This window comes from Oncorhynchus tshawytscha, linkage group LG25 (genome assembly GCF_018296145.1).
Source record: "Oncorhynchus tshawytscha isolate Ot180627B linkage group LG25, Otsh_v2.0, whole genome shotgun sequence".
Classification (NCBI taxonomy): Eukaryota; Metazoa; Chordata; class Actinopteri; order Salmoniformes; family Salmonidae; genus Oncorhynchus; species Oncorhynchus tshawytscha.
In genome coordinates this window covers 36209186-36227581 of record NC_056453.1, presented here as the reverse complement: position 1 = coordinate 36227581, position 18396 = coordinate 36209186, and the positions used below count along the sequence as shown (strand labels likewise).

Here is an 18396-nt window from a genome sequence, read left to right as displayed (position 1 = left end):
TGATTATCTAAAATACCCAAAAGGGCCACTACATGTCTTGTGAGATTACTTCAAATTCTTGAAAGATAGATTGAATTCTGGTAGTTTACTGGTAAACTTTAAAAGTTTCCAGTAATATACTCTCCTTTTCCAACTATAATTACTGCAGTAAGCTGCTGTCTAAATCCCCAACATCACAGGCTTGTGTACTTCCAGTCGCACGCACACACACACACACACACACACACACACACAGCTGTACAAATCCAGAGTAGGGGTCAATTTCATCTGAAATACACTAGACCTGTGCTGTAGATCACAGTTAACAACTCCGGGAGAGAGGAGAGAGATGTAGTGAGTGGGGAAGAGAGATGTGGCTCTACATTGCCATCTGCTTAGAGAGGGCAGGATGACTTATATAACAGAATTTGAGAGAGACAGAGAAACAGAGAGATATCCTGTGTAGCTCAGTTGGTAGAGCATGGTGCTTGCAATGCCAGGGTTGTGGGTTTGATTCTCATGGGAGACAAATACAAAAATGTATGCACTCACTACTTACTGTAAGTCACTCTGGATAAAAGCTTTGACTAAATGACTAAAATGTAGAGAGAGCAAGACACAGAGAGAGAAAGATGTCATGGGAGTGTATGTGAGTATTTTCAAATGCTTGCCAAGTGTATTTCTAAATACATTCCAATATTCAACTTGCCTTTTAAAATAAAAAATATCTGAATACTTACTTCCAAATGTCTTTGAAAGTAATTTAAATACCTTAAATAGTACATCATATTTGAACCCAGGTTTAGTGTAGTGTAGCTTAGTGTGAGAATCAGTACCGCCACTGGTCTGATTCCCAGGAAGTTGAGGTCGGTGTTCTCTCCGAACAGGTATCCCTCGGGGTGGGTGGAGTCAAACTTCTCCCCGCCCATGATGAAGTGGTTGGCAAAGTAGCTTCCTGTGGGGAACAAGAAGAGGGAGTGAGCAAACCTGATCCCAATACAGACACTATAGCCCAAATAGATTTCTCCCCTTTTACTTGAACAGAGGACAGTTAAAGGAACTCACCGAGCTAGGACAAGGTGTTCCAACCCTGGTTCTAATCTTAGCCAATAGGGGGAGAAACAGATAGGGAATATGTACAGTAGACATTGCCTCTAAGCACTGATTTTATATCAGAAATGTCTTTATCCCCCTATTTGCTAAATTACGGTTTGTGGTAATGTAACTGATCCTAGATCTGTGGTTACACAGTAAAGTAATGTCTGGTAAACAGCAGACTAGTGTTGGCTGGTCTGAATCAACGTAGCTGTTCCGGCTGTTTCCACCCCACAAGCAGTGCTTGTAAAAGCACTTTGTGTTTTTCAACTCAGAAATTGGGGCGGCAGGGTAACCTAGTGGTTAGAGTGTTGGACTAGTAATTGAAAGGTTGCAAGTTCAAACCCCTGAGCTGACAAGGTACAAATCTGTCATTCTGCCTCTGAACAGGCAGTTAACCCACTGTTCCTAGGCCATCATTGAAAATAAGAATTTGTTCTTAACTGACTTGCCTAGTTAAATAAGGTAAACAATAAATAGATGATTCTGATCAGGAACAAAACACCTTTTTTGTGACACTTGCCTGGTGGAGAAATAATTAGAATGTATGGGTCATAGAAATGCAGACAGCCAGATACCATTCAAATTATAATCAGCTGTAGGGATTGTAAAGCCTATCAACTGCCCTTGAATGCCCACTGTGTGTATTTATGCACACGCACACACACACACACGAAGCTGAGGCTGAGCAATCCAAGTAGAGATCCCAGGCCAGGCCATAGCCACTCAACAACGGTGATGGAAGTGGTTCAGTGAACAACGCTCAAGTGATGAGCCACCTTGCCTCACACCTTAAGGCTTGTGTTAGCTCCCTAGGCTAATTCATACGCTTTAGCTCAGCATGCTAACACAGTCTTATTCTAAAAAAAAAACGATTCTCTCTTCTTAACTGCAATGACTGATCTGTCATGACTGGATAAGTGAACGCAGGGGCGCAACTTTCACTGGGAACGAGGGGACATGTCCCCCCCCAAATTCTAAAATAGCATTTTTGCCCCCCTCCAGTTTTATCATTGGAATGTGATACAAAATGAGGCAACGGTGTGCTTTAGGACCATGTTGATGCCCCCAAGCGTTCGGGTAAACTGTTTTGGAGTGTTTATCCAGCTGGATTTTAAAAAAATATTATAAAAATGATGTCCCCCCCCACTTCTAAAACCAAATTTGCACCGCTGGGTGAAAGTATGCCTATGAGAATCCAAACTGAATGCAGATCATTTGGGAGGATGGGTATTAGCAATAAAGATGTTTATTTACTTAATTTCATTGTCCTCCAAGTGTTGCTGAATAGCCTCTCTTCTTCAGTTTGCTCTTAAATGTATGCACCTTGGTTGGAGAGCGAGGTAGCAGCAGTGATCCTTCCCTTTGCAGAAACAGGGTTTGAGTCTGGAATGGTACCCTATACCCATAGTGAACAATGGGCCCTGGTCAGAAGTAGCACAGTTAAGGAGGGTGCCATTTTTGGACATAACCAGAGACAAAGGCAGACATAATCGAGGGACCTGCAGCCAGACATACTCCTCTACATAATCTACGGACTTGCAGCCAGAGATTCAGATGCAGTAGAATGGCAGACAGGGAGTCTGGTTACACTGGCTGTCTCTGTGTCCTTGGATATCAACCCTCCTCCACACACACATCCGTTACCACTCATGTTGTATCTTATACCTAGCATAAGGGCAGGGTTTGATTTACAGGGCCATAAATAAACAGATTTTAAAATCGGTCATTTGAAAAATGTAAGTGGACACTTTAATATCAAATATTGTCTGGGTAACAATTAAGTAACTTACTGTGATTGGTCTCAACTAAAATGGTCAAAAACAAACAAAAATAGCTTCTTAGCAAGAGCAATTTCTCAAGCAAGAATTTGGGGAGTGGTCTGCAAGGGGAAAACTGAAAATGAGATATTATTGGCAGAGAGGTTTGGAACTCTCTTTCTTATTGGTCTATTAGTGAATTTAACACATGGTGATTATAAGCATGGAAGGCCAAAACTCCATCCCACCAAAAAAGGTTGAAATTTCAGGCGGTATTTTCAAACAGCTCTTACACAAAAAAAGGTATATCATCATGTTCACAATTTCACAGTATTATTCCTACCTCATTATGGAAATATATATAAAACACGGGGAAAATCATGTTTTTGACTGCAAAGGGCCTTTAAAATATAATTATATTCAACATTCTGGCTTGTACAGCTCATGGCAGGAAACTATCCTGATAAACTCATTTATGCCTGACATAGAATTCAATGTGGCGTTTCCAGGCTAGGTTCGCTCCTATTCATGAGTGTGCTGTCGCCAATGAGGCACAGGCACCACTTACCAGATTTCGGTGGATAGCGGTACACCGAGTTGGACGGTATATCGACCTCTTCCACTCCTGCATTTTGTCTGCTGGTCAAAGCTCCCATTTCCACAGAAAATAAAAGCTAAAATTAACGTACATACCAAGAAAATATTCGCTATTCTCAAAAATCTCTATTGTCTTTAACTTAAACCAGTTCCTGCTGCCGTTTCCATTGTTATTATTGGTTTATGTCCTTGGTTAGCAGCCGTAGCCTAGTTGTTGTGCTCGTTCTGGGGATTAGTTGTTGTTATTGCTGCTTTATCCAAAGCCCCGTGGGACTGTCACTGTTTGTTTAGAGGCAGAAAAGCAACAACTGCGTCCCTTTAACAGCAAAGCTATGTATCCTTTCACTTAGCGACGCATTCTCCTCTCCACTGCAGCGCTTTTCGGGGGCCGCTTTGAGGAGGAAAACGAGGTATCTCCCTATGTAGCGCCGTATAACGGTCCACTCGACATCTTCTCTGTTTGTTCTCTCCCGTTTGTAAGGCCGTGCGGGGATGCTGATGGCTATCTTTGCTTGGACTCTCCGTGCTCCAATTGTCAAAGAACGAATCTAATGGTGGCTACCCATGACGTCAGGCACAAATCCGGACTATGGGTTTTGCGCAGTACAATATCAGCAGGCAGGCAGCTCCCGGTTCGCTATAACGTGACCTTCCCCAAATGTGGGAACGAATCACTGCAATGCTGCAGCAGATGATGGCTTAATAATGCAATGTATAGTGACTGTTACAACGACATGCAGAGCTGCGTAATTATATAAATAAAATTAAATGTGTCTTTGGAATTTGGACAGAAATAGACAATCAATTTAGGCTACACGCATCATTATTGATAGGCAATTTGGCAAGTATAGGCTTGTATCTGAACTGAACAGTGATAAAATAATATGAGAAACTGATAACATACCACGTAGGCTAGATAGCTACAGCGTTGCAGCCTATAATGTGCAAACGGTATGCTTTTGTATAACCTAATGTAGCAGGCGTAAAATACACTTGAACAATGTTGCTATTTCCACCTTGACATGATCAGAGAGCGTTAACTGTTGTACTACTCCAGTCCTCTATGGGGCACTGTAGGGCACCGGGAGGAGTTCTGAACCCGCCCACACAGAACAAGGAAGCTCTGGCGCCGCCATTTCACGTGCAAGGAGTTGAGAGAACGTGTTTGAGGTAGGCCTGGAAATCGGCAAAACAACATCGAATTTTACCAAAAATAACTATTTTAATCGGAAAACAAGTCCTGAATAGTCTGTTTTCGATTTGTAATCGTCTGGCTGTTTCATATTGAGGAGCAAAGATGAGCTACGGAAGGCCCCCGCCCGATGTCGAGGGTATGACCTCGCTCAAAGTGGACAATCTCACCTACCGAACTTCTCCTGAGACACTACGACGAGTTTTCGAGAAGTACGGCCGGGTGGGAGACGTGTACATCCCCCGCGATCGGTACACCAAGGAGAGCCGCGGGTTCGCTTTCGTGCGGTTCCACGATAACCGCGACGCTGAAGACGCGATGGACGCCATGGACGGGGCCTTGCTTGACGGGCGGGAACTGCGAGTCCAGATGGCGCGCTATGGCCGTCCACCAGACTCTCACTTCGGGCGCCGAGGCGGCGGTGGACCTCCAAGGAGGCACGGAGGCTATGGTCGCAGGAGCAGGAGGTAAGTTATTGGTTCAGTTTGAATAAAACATCGTAACTAGCAATTGTTGAAAACTACAGCAACGATGACGTAACTGGCCAAGTTCAGTCAAATCATCTTTTCTATACCCCAAAATTACAAATGTTTCTGATTGAATTATCTTATTAAAATATTAACCCTAGTGAATAACATCTTTCATGAATCATTATAATAAGATATTTTCAGAGAATATAATTGCACTTAAACTTAGTCGTGTTTCCACATTTCTATGAAATATTTGAAGTAATTTTCCTTAAAAAATAATGGTAATTAAGTGCCGTAAAACTTAAATTAGTGGCCCATGCGTTTATTTGCTTAAATCACTGAACACAACAGTGTTATTAGAGATGTCATTTATTTGAGCCAGGTGTCTATTTCCTTAATGCACACGGGTTTTTCTCTTTTGCATAGTTAATTGTTTAATTACAGCATTCACTTCCAGCATTTTTATACATTTTAATCTGCTGCACTTATCATTTACATACTGTGCTAAGTTTATTTTGAGTTACGTAACGGTAGTCTCCAAAATCTAAAAAAAAATCCTGACTGCAATTTCGGCTGTTCTTACTTTCGCCACTAGGGGGCGATCGGCCCTGTTGGTGCTTGTTATTTAGCTACCAGTTCTCTGCTGTTAGCAGCCAATGGCTAGCAGTTTCTTACTGGAAATTAAAATAGGATGATTGCAATTTGAGTCATTACCAAATTATTTAATTAAGCATTAAACCTCGTAATCAATTCATTTCGACCTGGGTTTTTTTTTTTTTTTTTTTTGCTGAAATGTCAAATCAAATGTATTTATAAAGCCCTTCCTAAAACCACAAACAGCAAGCAAATGCAGGTGTAGAAGCACGGTGTGCCGCTTGTGTGCCGTTACCTGGCTATTGGCTGCTAACAGCTGAGAACTGCTTTTCAACTGAAGTTGGGCAGTAACTTTCCTGTGTTGAAGTGGTGTGGGTGTACCCCAACTGAATAGTGTGGGCATATACCGCTGTTAAAAATATAAATGCAAGTAGATCGCTGATTGGTAAACTAATCCTCAGGATGACATCATCCTCTGGGGAAATTGCCATCTCAAACGAGATAAAATGTTGAGTTGGGGTTTTAGATTTTTTTTTATTGAGTTGGCCACAAATAAAACTATAGGATGAGTCCACGTTATTTGGGTAGGAGTTTTTTGAAATTGCAATTTTTTTCACTGGACTGCTACTTTAAACCTAAGCTAACTGGTTGGCAAGTTAAGCATTTGCATGTGTTTTTGTCTGGCGAAGTAGTTTGTTTACTTTTTGTAGAGCGCTAGGTACCATGTTTTCAGTTGCGTTTGTGTGTTGCAAATCTCCAATTAGTCAAAAAGGACAGGGACTTGTTTAACCCGCGTTGCTGTTCATTTCTCTGGGTAAAGATTTCTCCATGTCTCTCCTCTTCCCCCTCAGTCGTTCGGCCAGCCCCCGTCGGCGCAGACGCAGTCGTTCCCGGAGCAGGAGCCGCTCCCGTGGCCGTGACTACAGCCGCTCCCGGTCTCGTTCCTACTCTAGATCCCGTTCCAAGTCCCGCACCCCCCGCAAGAGCAAGTCCCCATCTCGATCGAGGTCCCGTGGTGCTTCCAGGTCCCGCTCCCGCAGCCCGGCTTCCAACAGAGGCTCCAAATCCAGGTCGCGGTCCAAGAGCAGGCCCAAGTCCCCCGAGGACAACGGAACCGACTCTTAGTAACAACAGCTCCAACCCGGAGCCATTAAAACGGTACACAAGGAAGGGGAGAAGGGGTGTGACCATCACATGTATGTAAGGATAGTTTGGTTCGTGTAGGAGAGACTACAGATTAGATTTAGATTCAAATGCAGTTGGACAGTGTTCTGCAGCCTTGACAGTCTGATATTGAGTGTGACACTTTAGTCTTGTTTAGTCACCAGCGTTGCAGCGTACCAGTCAAGACTGCAGAATCCTGGCCCTGGGTTGTTGCAGGGGAAACTACGATTGTAAACTAGGTTTTAGAACCAGTTCAGAAAGTAGTGCACACATCAAGTAACATGCAGTTGCAGGGTACAAAAGTCAAGTCAGGAAATAAATCTGGATATCTGTACACTTGAATGCTTTTATTCAAGTGTGTGGGTGTCTACCAATGTTTTACATCCAACCAAACTGACACATCAGCCAACATTAGGATTTTTATCTACATGGAAGGTCAGAAGTAAAGTAGGCTAAAATTGTTTACAATATTTATAAAATGGGCCTATTATTTTTGAGATGCTATATTCATGGCGGGGTGCTAAAATCAAACATTCGTTTACCTAAATGTGGAATTCTCTCCTCCAAGCTGCGGTCCTCTTGTCAAACAGAGAGGTGGGGGTGTGGCAGAGATGGCAGTGTGAGAGCAGTTAGTGTGGTGTGACGCGACCCGCCCATGTGACCTGCCTGTTGCTGAGTTGGTGGGTGCGATGGCGGTTGCTATGGAGCAGGTCGTCAATGGCGACGCGTGGTCCGTGCTGTCAGTTGGTGAGGTGTGAGGTGGTGGTGAGGTACGGAACTTTCACAGGACCACAGACAGAATTCTGCTGGCTGTACCGCTGTGTCTGTGGTCTCACTGGTGAAGGAGGGAGGACCCCAAGGTTTGTTGTCCAATAAATGCCTGAGTAAAAATAAGCAAACAATTGTGATATTGAGAGGTAGCTTTGGGTTGGGGCCCTTGGAGTGTGAAGACGACTGACGCTGTTAAGAGCTTCCTGCCCACAAGGGAACGGGTCAGTTCTGTACCAGTAACATGGACAATTGACATGTTAAATCGCCATTTTAAAAACAAACCGACAAGTCCTCGATGGAATGGTCGATCTGTACATTTGACTTTAGATTGACACAACTAGACAATCAAACTGTTCTCAAACTAGCAGCGTATCATTTGACCGCCACCAACACAGCTTGTCTTTTCTTTCCAGGTGAGATACGATGGAGACTTCTTCTCTGCAGACGCCAACCAGATCATAAGTCTGCCAGTGGACACCCCTCTATGCCCCACAGAATACTGACCAAAAGGTTATTGTGACTTGGTCTAAAATGATTTATTTGGTTTCAGTTGCCTAGAAAGACTCTACTATATAATTACCAAGGTGATGTAACTACCATGACTAGAGTAGAGGACACGTTTAAAGGTTTTGTGAGGTGAATACTGGATTTTTGTCTTATTGTTAGTGCTGGTTTGTTGCATTTTGATTTGATCTTGTTAATAAAACATTTTATGGTGAAGTAGCTACAGCTTTTCTCTGTATTTAGTAGTCTTTTATTCTCTACAGACAGATTCTGGTTTTTGAGTTAAGTGTTTTGTTTTAGTTTTTTTTGCAGAGTTGATTTTAGCAAAGGGAGAGTGAATAGCCCCTAAATATTTTCCATTATTTTCTAAGCAAAAGCAGTAACATGTAGAGGGAAGTGAGAAGGAACAATAATAAGCCAATATTGTATCAAATGTCACGTGTTATGTAATTGGTTAACCTGCCTAGCAGTGTTTGTTTTTTGCCTAACGTATGTATAATAGATCATTTTTTTCTTTCCGTTTCTCTGTTCTAAGTTTGCTTTCCTGTGAATTCTAACCCTCCTCTCTTGTTATCTTTTGTGCATTAGGCGCAGTTGTGTAGCAGTTGAGTATTGCTGGTTAGCTGTTAAGGTGCGATGCAGTGCTGATGGTGAGGTGGCAGTGCAGTGGCTGGCGGGGGGTGTTGCGGTACCCTGTGAGTGCCCGGTGCAGTTGTCGCCCGGCGCTCGTCTTGGTGCTACTGCTGCCGTTTGCCTTGTTCTGGTTTGTAAGAGTCAATTACAGCTGTGGTGGTAGATCTGATCACGCCATCTCTCCCCCTGTGTTGTTCTCAAATGGTCTCTTCCCATTCCTGATGTACAGATACACTCCTTTTTCCCATTCTCTCTCTCCCAACCCTAGCCTGGTGGAAACAGCCTGATCGCTGCGTTTAACGTTTGTTCGATCAAGCTTGTTCCACCAGCCTATCCCAAACCCCCCTCCAACTGTGGTTTAGTCCCTCTGTTGTGAGCTGGTTGTACATTGTTGATGGAAAAGGCTCGATAGGGGAGGGTTTGATGAAGGGCATTCCACTAGCTTAACAAATGAATCTGTGGATTTTGTGTACCCTCGCAAGATTTCTTGTAACTGCTTTAGGTGAATGCTAATAAACATTTGTGGTTAATTTGATTCACTGTTTTGTTACAAGATCTGCCCTAACAGTCCTTGAGCCCATCGGTAATGGCTCCTTCACACTGATAGCCGATACCCATTAAGTGATTTTCAAACTAGATTCCTCATGAGTTGTTACAGCATACTACAATTTTATCAATTCTACACTTCTGAAAATGGAAAAACATGTTTGTAATATTATTTAGTCAGTGATTGTATTGCTACACCTTGAATGAAGCTGATGGCCATATTTACCAAGTATGTGTCTGCTTTAATATTCGGCATCGGCTCTCCTTTTTGCTCATCTTCCATTAAACACAAAGTCTACAGACCTCTTATGTACCCAAAAGACTGTGAGACCCATTCCTTTACTGTGCACAAGCCAGTTCTTGACACAGTGCTTCGTCTATACGAGTGGTTCTCAAACCTTTCCTGTGGGACCTCCCATCCGTTCTATGTATTTGAGCTATTCCAGCGCTAGCACACGCGATTTTACTTGTCAACTCGTTATCAAGCTCTTGACTAGGTGAGCCAGGTAAGCTCATTCAGGGCTACAACATACCTGAAACGTCTTGGGTTTATGAGGAGAGGTTTGAGAACCACTGCATAGCCCTTGACTCTAACCGATTTGGATCTCAATTAGTGCCATTCGTTTATAATCCAGTGCTTTCACCCTGGCACACTAGGTGGGTGCAATGAATTATCATGTAGAACAGAAAATGAGCAGGTTCCGGACCTTGGTAAAATTTGAATACCTCTGCTCTATACCCATAGGCCATTTTCTCAGTCAAAAGTATGCCATGCTGAAAGGGCAACGTGTAAGTGAGAAGCTTGCAATGTAATGGTCACCCAATACTCGGTCCCTGTGTTTTGGTGCTGCTAGGGTCAAGCTTACTAAAGCATTTGGGCGTGTTCCGCTGCCCAGACGTTACTGACGCCGAACAGATCTCAGCTGGGTGGTGTTAGGGCAAAAGATAAAACGTGCACCTCCTTGGGTATTTTATGTAACGGCTAACCACGTCATGGGTGCGTTCCTCAGCCCAGGCATTGCTGACGACTACCGGATCGTACAACGCCTGGATAGGTATTTAACATCAGCTAACCACTTATTGCCACGTTCAAAACAACTGGGAACTTAGAGAATCTCTGACTTCAGTGCGTTCATGGGAACTGGGAGGGGGGAGCAGTCCGAATTCAGAATCTTTCTTGAGCTCCAACTTTGTGACCTGAAGATTGACGTCATGATGTAACCTAGTTAAGAGTGCTTTTGATAACACTTCATCTGCGGCAGATAGCCTAGTGGTTACAGCGTTGGACCGACTTGCAGAGTAAAATTATATTTAAATATATGCCTTCCTAATGAAAACAAGTTTAAAAATTTGAACACATATTTAATGGAAAAGAGATGTACAGTACCAGTCAAAAGTTTTGATACACCTTCTCATCCAAGGGATTTTCTTTATTTTTTAAAACTATTTTCTGCATTGTAGAATACTAGTGAGAACTTAAACTATGAAATAATACATGGAATCATGCATTATGGGGTATTGATAAACAAATTAAAATATTTTATATTTGAGATTCTTCAAAGTAGCCACCCGTTCGTTGCCTTGACAGCTTTGCACACTCTTGTCATTGGGTGTGTGCCACTCCAATGCTTGTTAACGACATGGTTGTGCTGTGAAGATTGTTAGATTTGAGAAGGGTCAGTGCTATCCGGGATCATTGGGAAGTCCCTTAACCTTTGAAGTGGACATTTAAAACGTTTAAAGGTAGAGGCTAAGGTGAGGGTTTTAGTGTAGGGACGTCCCAAGGACACCGGATAGAACTGACCGTTTGAGAAGTGCGCTCCTCTCACCGCTTTTGGCGGTTCACTGTAACGGACCATAGACCTGTGCACTGCATCGATTACGGACATTACGTTTCCTTTCCACGCGTGTCACCGTGGTCAAAGCACCTTTTCTTTCCTAAAACCTTTGTCGCGTTCAAAAAAACTGGGAATTCGGATGCATCCCGTCTTCATTGCGTCCATAACAACTGGAAACTCGGGGAAAAATAGCTCCGACTGGGTAAAATCGTTTTGAACAGTCGTCCAAAGAAGATCACTGACGTTGACCACGTTTTGTACCAGTTACCAGTTGACTTGAAAGCACCATACATTCTCCGAGCTACACTAGTGGACACGATTATCGGTAATATTACAGCAACAAAGCCATCCGGACGCGGGGAGGCAAGCTGGGACTGACTACCACATGAGTGAGAATACCGGGGAAAGTCTAATTTAACGGTATTTCTCCGGTATAGGCTAAGCGGTAGAGCCTACAGACAAAAATAGAAGACAATATGATAAGCAGATCATCTTTTGCTGACTCGAATATTCTACACACTTTCTGTCAGCAACAATGGAATTTAGTTTTATATTGCCTATTCTCTTTACGTTTCTTGCTACTACTCTGGTGACCTCATTGTTCAGTAACAACGATACTCTGCTGCTGACTCGCCCTCTGGCTTTGCAGCATCCAAAGCAGATCACTCACGGGAGGAGGGAGCGATGAGGTGAAAACTGGATTAGTTAAATCAGGACCGTCGGTAAATCTTACGGAGAAACAGGGGACAGTAGCAGGGCTAACCTCTGCGGACAAACCGGAGGAGGACAGTGAATGCCGATTCGTGGGGAAGATAACGGATCCGGTGGCAGCGGACAGAAGGACAGTTTGGAAGGAGGGGATCCAAGCTGCCGTGCACGTGCAAATGGTGAAATCTGGCATTATGGCAATATAATGTTCTGTATGAGTAGCCTATCCTATTATGTTTAATTATAACATTGTTGAAGTATCAGAATACACAGTTTCTCACCTTGGTCCCGAAGGTATTGCAGGTAATGCGCATGACCAAGGTGAAAATATTTGCTGCACATCCAACTAATTTACATGATCAATCAAAAATCCCTTCTTACATCAGCTGATGTCACGAAGTGTTATACAGAAACCCAGCCTAAAACCCCAAACAGAAAGCAATGCAGGTGTAGAAGCACGATCACACAGATAGGCTACAAGAGCCGCACCTCTAATTGAATTAGCCATGCCCATGCTGCTAGTAGCCTACAAGCTACTTGCATCATGATTTTCTGAAGTGCACGGTGGGTGGCAGTCCAGTCCACTGTGTCTGACTGACTAAACCATCACCGTAGACACTGAGAAGAAACACTAAGGTGTCAGTCAGCACCTTGGAGGGAGGGAAAGAGAAAGGGAGCGGACCTATGCCTTTGGGAGTGTCAAGGTGACACAAGGGGAGAGTCAGGTCAGTAGCCTTCTGAGAGAGAGTGGGATAAAGAGGTAAAGCAATGGGGGGGAGAAGATAAATAGTGAGGAGTAGAGGAGACTTGGTCAGACAGACAGTCGAGTGCTAGATCAGCAGATAAAGGGAGAAGTCAAAAACATGAGCTATATAATTGATTTACATAACAAGCTTTGACTGGCATGAAATCACTGCAGCAGCACAACATACAGCACCTTCAGAAAGTATTCAGCCCCCTTCCCTTTTCCCACATTTTGTTACGTTACAACCTTATTCTAAATTGGATTTAAAAAATGTTTTCCTCCTCGATCTACACAACAAAAAACATAAAGCGAAAACTGATTTTTTATTTTATTTTAGCAACAACAAAAAATAGATACATTATTTGCAGAAGTATTCAGACCCTTTGCTATGAGACTCGGAATTGAGCTCAGATGCATCCTGTTTCCATTGATCATCCTTGAGATGTTTCTACAACTTGATTGGAGTCCACTTGTGGTAAATTCCATTGATTGGACATGATTTGGAAATGCACACACCTGTCTATATAAGGTCCCATGGTTGACACAGTGCAAAAACCAAGCCATAAGGTCGGGGGTCCTTAGAGACCACTTATGCTGCTTGTGCCTGGAGCCGGCCCTGAGTCCAATGTTTCTCAACCTCACTTTCTCCTTCCTTCTCTCTCTCTCTCTGTCTCTCTTCCTCTCTCTCTTCATCTCTGACAGTCTGGCCAACAGTGCTGGAACTCAAACCCCGCCTCAGCGCCGGTGGACATTCCAGGAAGATACTTTGGTCACCTACAGTTCCCTGAGGGGGGGTCTTTTCTCTTAGCAGATATGGAAGAAGTGGATGTAGATTGTGCGCCCATGAAATACGCCCCCAGGATGTAGCGGACCAGCCAGATGGAGAAGATGAGGAGCTGGAGGAGGAACAGCGGTCTGTACTGGACTGGGCAGCATCTCAATACTCTGACGTGGCTTCCTCTCCTAGTCTCCTCTCCTTTCCCCTTATTTAAGTGCCACTGCTTACCAGCAGTAACTGGCCATGTCCAAATACCCATACTTGTGTTCTAAATAGTAGGCTTTTTGGGTATGCCAAAATATGTTTTATAGGATGTGAGATTTAGAAAATGTAGTTAAGGCCAGGATGTCATACTAATTTCAGCTTTTCATCTCGTAGAATTTGCAGCACACTGTTGAGGAAGACGATAGTCTTTTGAGACCCACATGCGTTTGACAACAGCTAATTATCCAAATAGTGAATGTGGCGTGGAACAAGCGCCATTTTGCATTACATGACGCCTTCTCAGTATGAATGAGCTTAGAATGTTCATCTTTGTTGCTTACTGCATACATTTTTACAAAAAAAGTATGTTCTAAATACTATGTAGTATGATTAGTACACAGTATGTAGATTTCAGATGTAGTAGACGACAGATTTCAGACACAGCCATTGTAAATAGTCTTTCCAACTCACTATAACCCTCTCCTGTCCAGTGTCCTCTGCTACCTTACAACCCCTCTCCCTTTCTCCAAGTGTCAGTGAGTGTTGTCTCTGTGAGGTGATTTTGCTTAGCAGCTACTTCTATCCACGGCACCACTGGGGACTTAGGACTGACCAAGGCTCCGAAAACAAGGTGAAAGAAAGAAAGAGGAGGAAACCCCCCAACGAGTTGAGGGAGAAACACAAATCAGACCTTGGATCAGTGTTGGAGGGCAGCTTAATTTTACTCCAGCAGAAACCCAGGCCTGGTGTCTGTCTGTAACATCTGTATTCAGAGACTCCACCAGGCCTGGTGTCTGTCTGTAACATCTGTATCCTGATCTCTATTTCTGCAGGGTAGAGTTCACCACTGACTTTACCTCTCTGTAAGCCGATCAGACAGACAGACAGACGGACGGGCGGGCGTTGTAATAAAAGCATGGTAAAGTATGAACATATGATTTCAGTGGCCATTTTACTCACACCATATTCACTGTTTTGTGTTTCTCCATGCTGCGCTTGGCTGAGTTGGGAGAGACTATAAATATACTGCTGACCTGAAAAACAAATAACCAAAATCTAAAACATAACCAAATTGAACTAATTCTGAAATGAAATGTCAGGTTACAGGTAAGTCGTGTCCGTATAGCTTTTTCTGTCTAGGCTGCACCATCATCTAGCTTTGCTGACCTAGGTTCTGCACTTTTTTTCATGAACCAGTTGTCGTTAACCATCTGTGCATGAATGTAGACTAGACTTGATGAACCAGCCTGTCCCAATGTGTTTTATCTTTTTCCTTGGCCAGGTGAGGGCACTCAGATTTGTAAACCTTTGTGTTTTTCCCAGGGTGCAATGGGAGCAGCTGGCAGCCATCTTCCAGCTGCTGAAGGAGAACCAGGAGACATTTGGGGAGGTGTCAGAGGGAGACGTGGAGGAGCGACTCTACTCCATCTAAACCCCTAGTCTACTCACAGTCGACTGTACTACGTCTAACTCTACTTTCCCCAAACTCTACTCTATGTTAATCCCACATAAAGCTCACAATGAAGATTAAGGTGCATTCACATGGTCCACTGGGTTTCAAAGGGGGTGTTGTTTCAAAGGTCCACTCTGTTTTGAGGCACATACTCTTCTCTAAAGATTCTGAGGTGATGGCAAATCAGGCTTTGGATAGTTGGGCCTGACTGATTTGATTGGTCTGATAAAATATGAGGTTCTTACATCGTACACACCCATGAAAGCCAACAGTTTCAGCAAGCCTCACATCAAACTCTTATCTGAACAGATCTTTCTCCTTTCAGCTATTCCCTGCCTTGCCTCGGCCGTATCCTTATCTCGTCCATTGCTATCTCTCCTCAACCTTTCCCATGGAGCACCCTTTCCCATGGAGCACCCTTTCCCATGGAGCACCCTTTCCCATGGAGCACCCGTTCCCATGGAGCACCCTTTCCCATGGAGCACCCGTTCCCATGGAGCACCCTTTCCCATGGAGCACCCTTTCCCATGGAGCACCCTTTCCCATGGAGCACCCTTTCCCATGGAGCACCCTTTCCCATGGAGCACCCTTTCCCATGGAGCACCCTTTCCCATGGAGCACCCTTTCCCATGGAGCACCCTTTCCCATGGAGCACCCTTTCCCATGGAGCACCCGTTCCCATGGAGCACCCTTTCCCATGGAGCACCCTTTCCCTCTAGACGCCTCTGTTTGAACAAACACATCATTGGTGCGAACACAAACATGTACATTAGATACTCCAACACGGCTTCTGCTGTTTATTACTTTTATATACCATTCAAAGCAATAAACACTGTGTATTTGATACAAGTAATGGCGTCATCGTTGTGTCAATTCTGGATTTTGTCGTCTCCCCTGTATGTGCAAGTGTGTGGCTGGCAATGTAATCTGACTAAATGTCTGTAATAATAATAATAATCAATAATAGATTTTATTTGTAGAGACCTTTTCGTTTACAGACAGAAATCAAAGCGGTGCAGAGTTGCATACTTACTGCATTCATACTGCGTGCTTTTTACACTAAGATTGAAACTGTTTCTGAAGAAGCAACAGGTAAGGCGATGACATCAGCCATCCATTCCATGAAGGATTGTGCAACATCTTCTCCAAAGACAATAAGACTCATCTACAGTAAGGCTTTATTGAGCTTACACATTAAATGTATTGCTAACGCTTTTGGGATTTGAAATGTTTCTCCTAAAATGTCTTTACATGTCACATGCCTATGCATTTATTTATTAGTGGTGTAAAGTACTTAAGTAGTACTTACAAAGTATTTGTACTTAAGTCGTTTTTGGGGGGTATCTTTACTATTTATATTTTTGACAAATTTTACTTCACTACATTCCTAAAGAAAATGATGTACTTTTTATTCCATACATTTTCCCTGACACCCAAAAGGTCTCATTACATTTTGAATCCTTAGCAGGACAGGAATATTGTCTAATTCACACTCTTATCAAGAGAACGTCCCTGGTCATCCCTACTACCTCTGATCTGGCGGACTCACTAAACACATGCTTCGCTTGTAAATTATCAAATAAATAAAAAATTGTCACATGCACCGAATACAACAGTGAAATGCTTACTTACAAGCCCTTAACCAACAATGGGGCTATATACAGGGGGTACCGGTGTCGAAGTAATTGAGGTAATATGTACATCTAGGTAGAGTTATTAAAGTGACTATGCACAGATAATAATAGGGAGTAGCAGCAGCATAGAAGGGTTGGTGGCAAGGCAATTATTCTAGGAAGCCATTTGATTATCTGTTCAGGAGTCTTATGGCTTGGGGTAGAAGCTGTTCAGAAGTCTCTTGGACCTAGACTTGGCGTTCCGGTACCGCTTGTTGTGCGGTAGCAGAGAGAACAGTCTATGGCTAGGATGGCTGGAGCCTTTGACAATTTTTAGGGCCTTCCTCTGACACCACCTGGTATAGAGGTCCTGGATGGCAGGAAGCTTGACCCCAGTGATGTACTGGGCCATACTCTCTACCCTCTGTAGTGCCTTGCGGTCGGAGGCAGAGTAGTTTCCGTACCAGGCAGTGATGCAACCCGTCAGGATGCTCTCGATGGTGCAGCTGTAAAACCTTTTGAGGATCTGAGAACCCATGTCAAATATTTTCAGTCTCCTGGGGGGAATAGGTTTTGTCGTGCCATCTTCACGACTGTCTTGGTGTGCTTGGACCATGTTAGTTTGTTGGTGATGTGGATGCCAAGGAACTTGAATCTCTCAACCTGCTCCACTACAGCCCAGTCGATGAGAATGGGGCGTGCTTGGTCCTCCTTTTCCTGAAGTCCACAATCATCTCCTTTGTCCTGATCACGTTGAGGGAAAGGTTGTTATCCTGGCACAACACAGCCAGGTCTCTGACCTCCCTATAGGCTGTCTCATCGTTGTCGGTGATCTGGCCTACTGTGTCATCAGCCAACTTAATGATAGTGTTGGAGTCATGCCTGGCCATGCAATCATGAGTGAACAAGGAGTACAGGAGGGGACTGAGCACGCACCCCTGAGGGGCCCCTGTGTTGAGGATCAGTGTGGCGGATGTGTTGTTACCTACCCTTACCACTTGAGGGCGGCCCGTCAGGAAGTCCAGGATCCAGTTGCAGAGGGAGGTGTTTAGTCCCAGGGTCCTTGGTTTAGTGATGAGGTTTGAGGGCACTATGGTGTTGAACGCTGAGCTGTAGTCAATGAATAGCATTCTCACATTGTTGTTCCTTTTGTCCAGGTGTGAAAGGGCAGTGTGGAGTGCAATAGAGATTGCAGCATCTGTGGATCTGTTGGTGTGGTATGCAAATTGGAGTGGGTCTCGGGTTCCTGGCATAATGGTGTTGATGTGAGCCATGGCCAGCCTTTCAAAGCGTTTCCTGGTTACAGACGTGAGTGCTATGGGTCAGTAGCCATTTAGGCAAGTTACCTTAGTGTTCATGGGCACAGGGACTATGATGGTCTGCTTGAAACATGTTGGTATTACAGACTCAGACAGGGAGGGGTTGAAAATGTCAGTGAAGACACTTGCCAGTTGGTCAGCGCATGCTTGGAGTACACGTCCTGGTAACCTGTCTGGCCCTGCGGCCTTGTGAATGTTGACCTGTTTAAAGGCTTCACTCGCATCGGCTGCGGAGAGTGTGATCACAGTCATCTGGAACAGCTGATGCTCTCATGCATGTTTCAGTGTTACTTTCCTCGACGCGAGCATAAAGTTATTTAGCTCATCTAGTAGGCTTGTCACTGGGCAGCTCTCGGCTGTGCTTCCCTTTGTAGTCTGTAATAGTTTACAAGCCCTGCCACATCGACACACATCGGAGCTGACACGTCGGAGG

At 44.0% G+C, this 18396-nt stretch overlaps 2 protein-coding genes and 1 long non-coding RNA gene across 17 annotated transcripts in view; 2 read left to right on the top strand and 1 right to left on the bottom strand.

Annotated features, from left to right (window-relative positions):
• Positions 1 to 4142, bottom strand: part of LOC112229875 (E3 ubiquitin ligase RNF157) — a 35525-nt gene extending 31383 nt beyond the window's left edge. For 2 of the 9 annotated variants that reach the window (XM_042306284.1, XM_024395993.2), the window contains exons 1-2: positions 3403 to 4141; positions 816 to 934 (exon numbers count right to left, since the gene is read on the bottom strand). In XM_042306284.1, coding sequence (XP_042162218.1) covers positions 816 to 934; positions 3403 to 3490 — 207 coding nt within the window. In that variant the 5' untranslated portion in view covers positions 3491 to 4141. Of the gene's footprint in view, positions 1 to 815; positions 935 to 3402 lie in introns of all 9 variants that reach the window. The other 7 variants (XM_024395989.2, XM_024395991.2, XM_042306286.1 and 4 more) reach the window with 6 other exon arrangements.
• Positions 4143 to 4537: 395 nt separating this feature from the next.
• Positions 4538 to 9294, top strand: LOC112229886 (serine/arginine-rich splicing factor 2). 6 transcript variants are annotated; one of them, XR_006079998.1, is made up of 4 exons: positions 4538 to 5090; positions 6539 to 6845; positions 8036 to 8132; positions 8715 to 9294. XR_006079998.1 is itself a non-coding variant. In XM_024396017.2 (3 exons), the coding sequence occupies exons 1-2, from the start codon at positions 4729 to 4731 to the stop codon at positions 6810 to 6812; spliced, it is 636 nt and encodes a 211-aa protein (XP_024251785.1). In that variant the 5' UTR covers positions 4539 to 4728; the 3' UTR covers positions 6813 to 6845; positions 8036 to 9294. The 6 variants fall into 6 exon arrangements, 2 of the variants coding, with proteins under 2 accessions (XP_024251784.1, XP_024251785.1); XR_006079999.1 differs by having other exon boundaries at positions 6539 to 7711; XR_002950226.2 differs by having other exon boundaries at positions 6539 to 7711; positions 8036 to 9294.
• Positions 9295 to 10865: 1571 nt separating this feature from the next.
• LOC112229893 lies at positions 10866 to 16039 on the top strand. Of its 2 annotated transcripts, XR_006079997.1 has the most exons (4): positions 10866 to 12030; positions 13299 to 14209; positions 14412 to 14497; positions 14902 to 16038. It is a non-coding gene; the product is annotated as an uncharacterized LOC112229893 (long non-coding RNA). The 2 variants fall into 2 exon arrangements; XR_002950230.2 differs by having other exon boundaries at positions 13299 to 14497; positions 14902 to 16039.
• Positions 16040 to 18396: the final 2357 nt, after the last annotated feature.